Raw genomic sequence first — 5,466 nt, forward strand, 5'->3', positions numbered from 1 at the left:
TGCCCTTGGTGCTGCTGCTAACCAGGTTCAGTGCCAGGACCGCAGCCCAGCTGAAATCACAGGGGCCATGTAGGGTTCCCTAATGAGGGGTCTCCTCCTGAAGAGGAACAATGTTCCCAAGATCCAGGAAAGAGAGGACACCCTGCCTGCTCTGTGGGGACTCGATGCGGCTGCTGAACTAGCTGCATGGGAGCAGACTCTGATCCTAACAATCAAAATTAGAAGTGCAAAAGCTTCTCTTTGAAAATGCACACTGTTTTTTTGGTATCTTAATAGCTCTGTAATGGAGCCTGCCAGCCCTGCAAGCTGCTCGCCGTTGTTGGGACTCTGAGCACGCTTTTCTTGGTGAGCTATTAACAGTGCTGAACTGCAAATAGTAGGACTGGAAACCTCCTGTATCTTTAAATCTCCATAGCTTTGTAAATCAGGTTTTGTGTCTATTAATTTCTGGGCAGGTGCCTTAATTAAAGTTTGGGGTGTGAAGATGAATGATAATTCTGTGTCACGCTCCTTTCTCCTGGGAGGCAGACAGATTCAGCCTGCCCTTGTCTACGGGCTTGCTAAGGCTCTCTCACAGCAGCTCAGAGAATTTCCTCGTCATTTTGGTCCTTTGTTCTCTTCTCCCCACAGCCTCTGTGGAGTTACACACTGATAATTAAGGTTTATTCAAACGACAGTCACCTCAGTTACCAGACAACTGTAATAAGTTGGTTTGAACAAGAACGCGGCCGCAGAAATTTCAAGGGGATGAGCATTTCAAAAGGGCCGCAGCAGGGGTAAAACTTGTCTTGCAAAAGGGGTTTTCCTTCTGCGTATTAGTAATAAAATCAGGGCCACTGGGGAACATTCTTCCAGGCTGCGATTTCCATAGTCACCTCGAAGGCTTCCATCTTCAGTTTCTATGGAAAGCAGCCACCTGGTATTGTGCAGGGTCAGCGGAGCCGCCCTGGCTTCTCCTCTGAGGGCCAGGGCCAGCTCCCTGCTGGCTACTGCACACTGGCAAAACGCTCCGACTCCTGCGGCCTCAGCACTCTGGGCTTGGCCTGGGGCCTCCGCAGTCCTTTTCATTGCATTCAAATAAAGAAACGCCAACAGCTTTTGTAAATAGCTTTTATAAATCCTTGTACCTGAGCGCAGAGCTTGAACAGTAACCCTGAATTATTTATTTGGCTCCTTAAATGAAAACCCAGGTGAGTTTTTTCATCAGTCTTTGTGTCAGGGATGAATCCAGGTAAAATTGCAAGAACAAACTGTCCTGCAGCACATCCATGGCAGGGGGTTGGCCTTGCCCCCACCCTCTGCTCTGCTGAGCGATAGCTGGTCTCCTTGTCTACGCACCGCTTCAAGGAGCATCTCTGCGGGCTTCTCACTGAGTAGTACCTGTGACACCCAACCACGCCATTCCCATCATGTGTAATGCAACATGGGATGTCCCTTCACTAGGTTATTGAGTTATTGCTGGAGTAAAATTTATTTTAAAGCTGTGTGTGTCTGTGGGGATGTAGTGTGGAGAGGGGAATGGGGAGACTTTTGGGGTTTCACGGCTTGGCATGAGAAAGGGGTACCCCCAGCTTGTTTCCCCACCAGGGGATTTTTAATACTGCCTAAACACACATGCTGCCTGGTGCTGAGCACGTGGTAAAATAAAGGAAGTTTTGCACATCTGGTGGTGTCTGCCTTGGCAACTGCCACAACACAAACCTGGTGCTTGGTGGTGTGGGACACACAGCACATCCGCCTGGCTGGTGCATCGTGCCCTTCAGCGTCCCTGGGGCTTGTCCGTCATGGCCTCAAGTAGCTGCCATGCTTGGTACAAAACTCCTTGCCTGAATTACCAGTGCTGTAGGATTTGATGTGGGACCCAAGGGATCACACCGGAACCGTGAAGCCCTTTCGGTGCCATCCCCCTGCAGCCCCCATGGTGTTGGCCCTTGCCCCCGTTCAGCTTGGGCACCCACCTGCCTGCCCTCCTCGCAGCCCCTCTCCAAAAAGCACGGCTCTGCTTCTGCGTAGCCCTGCGTCCCCTCACACTCGGCTGTAGTAGGCAGCCGTCTCCTTTCGGGGTGCAGGGAGGTGTGTGGGGGGCTGCCCTTCCCCTTCCCAGCCGGTAGCGCAGGGCAGGTAGGTGGAGGTGCAGGGGGGGCTTGCATCTGTGCCAGCTCTTCAGGGCTGTGTTCATGGTGCCCTGATCGGTGATGCCCAGGAGCTTCTCAGCAGCTTCCCCCACATCCACAGGGGTTTTCCTGGGTGGGTGGCAGCGAGCGGCCGCTATGTCCGTGCTCATGCCCTCGAAGAACTGCTGGATGTAGACTTTGGCAAAGCTCCTGGCGTGCTCCGCACATGTCTCGTCGAACAGCTTGCGCTCAATGTCGATGTAGTGGGACCAGTACCTGCTCTTCAGGAAGGCAGCTTGAGTGAAGCAGGGCCGGAGAGATCTGACCAAGAAAGCCAGCGTGGTCATCAGCAGGACAAAGCACCAGCCCAGAGCCTGCAGGGATGAGAGGGAACCAGACTGGTCACAGGCAGGCAGAGCATGTGCCCAGCACTTCCCACCAGCCGGCAGGAGCCCCCCGGGCTGCTAACAAGCCTGGCTCCAGGTTGGGCTGTTCAACATTTGGCTGTGTTTACATTGCAAATGCTGGGCGTGGAGACCCTATGTTCCATGTAAGTGCACCTGCACTGAAATTTGCTTTCATGTACCCAAGTAGGCAGCACCTCTCTGCTTCTTGCTGTGTGTGGCATCAGCGGGCAGTGACCATAAGTAACACCAGACCGAATCCTGCACCCAGCCCTTGGTGCTGCCTCCGATACAGCTGTGCCTCACCTGTGTCTAGGATTGTCTGTGTCCTCTGACTCGCAGTTAATGTCGTTCTAGATACTCCCTGAGTTTATGCAGCTGTCTAACCCTTTTCCTGAGCTGTTGGACTTAGTAACATCTATTGTGGGTGAGCAGTGACAACAGGCTCCCCTGTTAATGGGGTCTGACAGGAAGGGTGAGATCAGGGCAGTGCCAGGACCGGTCTGTCTCGTTCACCATTGGTGTCATCTCAGGCTGCTCCCAGGCTGTGCAGGCAGAGCTCAGGAGGATGAACCCTACTGTGAATGCAGCCCCCTAAGAGAGCACCTGGGAGGGGGTATCTGGGTGGCACCTCTTGTTTTTCAGCTCCAGTGCTTCCCAGCAGCTGGTAATTGGGGTCTACCCAGAAAAATCTGCTTTGTGTCTTTGGAGAAGTTCCCATGCCTCCATTTCTCTTAAAAAGGGGATAATAATTCCTGTCTGTCCCAAGGAGGTCAGGGAGAGGAGCTGCGTTTAAACAGGAGTACGTGAGTGACTAAAGTGAGTCAGACCATCCTGTCTCCAATGTGGCAAAAAGCAGAGGGCTTGAGAGGAATTAAGCACAGGACAAGTGGTTAGTGTCACTTCTTAATTTGTGGTTCCCTGGGATGGTTGACAAACACACGCTGTCTGCTTCCATGCAAGTGGCAGAGGCCAGTGGCGTAGGTGGTTATCAGCCCATTGCTTGCACACGTTATAATAAGCAGCAAGAGCAACTGTGGGCAACCAGTGGTTTATGGGAGGGGGTTACTGCCCACCAGCCACTGAGTGACATCCACGTCAGCCCCTTCTGAACTTGCTCTAAGTAAATCTCTGCAAACAGCTTGGCTGTGTGTTGCTGCCCTGCGGCCCCAGGCTGCCCAGGCAGGAGAGGGGACTGAATTGTCAGGACCACTTACAGCTCCAGTCTCTGCACCACTCTGGAGGCAGAACTCACCAGAGATGAGTCTGAACACCTCGTACCCCTGCAAAATCACCGGTCTCTCCTCCTGTAGCTTGATCTCAACAAGGAATCCCTCAGGCTGGCGGTTCCTAACCCTAAACCACCAGCGAAGGCACAGCCACGGCGCCTCTCACCTGTGAGATGCAGCGCAGGTACCTGATGGCCACTTCGTTGGCGATGAGCTCCTGTCCATCGTAGATCTCCTTACAGGGGATGCGGGCAAGGACCCGCTTCATCTCCCCTTGGGAGAGGCCGGGGTTGCTGGCATTGCCCAAGGTCTCCACAGGCACCGAGGTGCAGAAGGCACAGGTGATGCACTTGCCATCCAGCAGCGTCACTGAGACCCAGACCACCGGGGCAATCATGGCCCGCTGCGCCATGGAGCAGAACATGTACCGCAGGACGGCCGGGTCCTTCCCTCGCTGGCCCCAGGGTCGCCTCCACTCCTCCGCCAGCATGGAGATGTTGTTGTTCAGCACGAAGCCCAGCAGGAACAAGATGAGGGGGGGCACCAGGAGGATGCCCAGTCCATACGCCAGGTTGTAGCGTGGCAGGCATGGGCAGTTGAAATCAAAGGCTGAGTACATCTGGGCACTGGCGAGGGCCATGATCCCGCAGATGCCGTTCATGAAGGACTCCTGGTTGGACTGGAGGAACTGGAAGATCATCCGAAACTTGTCCATCTTCCCTTGATGTGATTCCCCCCCACACTGGGGTCCAAGCTGTGGCCTCTATTTACTTCCTTCTTTCAGCCTCCCTCTTCAAAGATGAGCATCAGCAAGTCTGTATACAGTTAGGTGATTCATTCATGCACTCTTAAAGCCCTAGTGTTTAAAGCAGAAAATTAATTTTTTTTTTTCTGCTGAGTTTGCTGCTTGCAAAAATTCAGAGTTTGCTTCCTCTTGCTTTTCTTTGAATCTGTGGGACCTGGGTTGCTTCTGGTTTGCTAAACCTGTCTTTGTTCTTCTCCACATCCCCATTTCTGCAGTCTCCTGGTCACAGGTCCCCTTGGCTGGAGGGTGCAGGTGTTACCATGGCTGTGCCCTCTGCAGAGCAATCTGTGCCCTGGGCAGAAAGTGGAGTTGGCTGCTCGGCCTCTGTGAACCTGTTTGCAAATGCAGGAGGTGGGTGCTCCTCCCAGGACCGAACAGGATGCCCCACCTCTGCGGTGCCGGCACACAGGGAAAAGCAGAACACCAGAGCTTCCCCCCTCCCTCCATCTCTGCATCGTCCCAGCAGCATCTAATGCAAGTGCCTCACAGGTCTGCCAGCCCCCTGGTCGGTACCTCCTTCTGCTTCACTGGGAAATGCCTTTTCTCTGTTTTGTTCTGCAGTGGAAAGTAGGGAAGAAGAAAAGGAAAGGCAGAGGAAGGAGGGATAAAGCTCTTGGTACTCTGGGATGTTCTGTCTCTACTGCTGAAGTCTCTTATTTGCTCCCCTCCTACAAGTGTCCATGTTTCAGCCAGATTTACAAGATGACACTTGTAGCTCCCTGGTTTTCACAGCCCTGTGCCCTCAGGGCTTGCTAAAATATCCTTCAAACCCTGGCTTGCATAGTCCGGTGACATCCAGAGGCACACAGTGCTTTTCCTGGCTTTAGGGCTGGAGAAAACAGGCAGAGAAAGGAGAGAGCTGCAGGGACGGGAGCACAGAGGATGAACCCTGCTCCGTGAGAGGGTCCTGCTGA

The 5,466-nt window shown here is 53.5% G+C and overlaps 1 protein-coding gene across 1 annotated transcript in view; it reads right to left on the reverse strand.

The window, feature by feature from the left end:
• The window catches only part of CALHM1 (calcium homeostasis modulator 1), a 7,744-nt gene extending 3,282 nt beyond the window's left edge, over positions 1 to 4,462 (reverse strand). The window contains exons 1-2 of the mRNA XM_010081921.1: positions 3,914 to 4,462; positions 2,030 to 2,488 (exon numbers count right to left, since the gene is read on the reverse strand). Of these exons, the coding sequence (XP_010080223.1) occupies positions 2,030 to 2,488; positions 3,914 to 4,462 (1,008 nt within the window). The remainder of the gene's footprint in view (positions 1 to 2,029; positions 2,489 to 3,913) is intronic.
• Positions 4,463 to 5,466: the final 1,004 nt, after the last annotated feature.

This window comes from Pterocles gutturalis, unplaced genomic scaffold (assembly GCF_000699245.1).
Source record: "Pterocles gutturalis isolate BGI_N339 unplaced genomic scaffold, ASM69924v1 scaffold6069, whole genome shotgun sequence".
Taxonomy (NCBI): Eukaryota; Metazoa; Chordata; class Aves; order Pterocliformes; family Pteroclidae; genus Pterocles; species Pterocles gutturalis.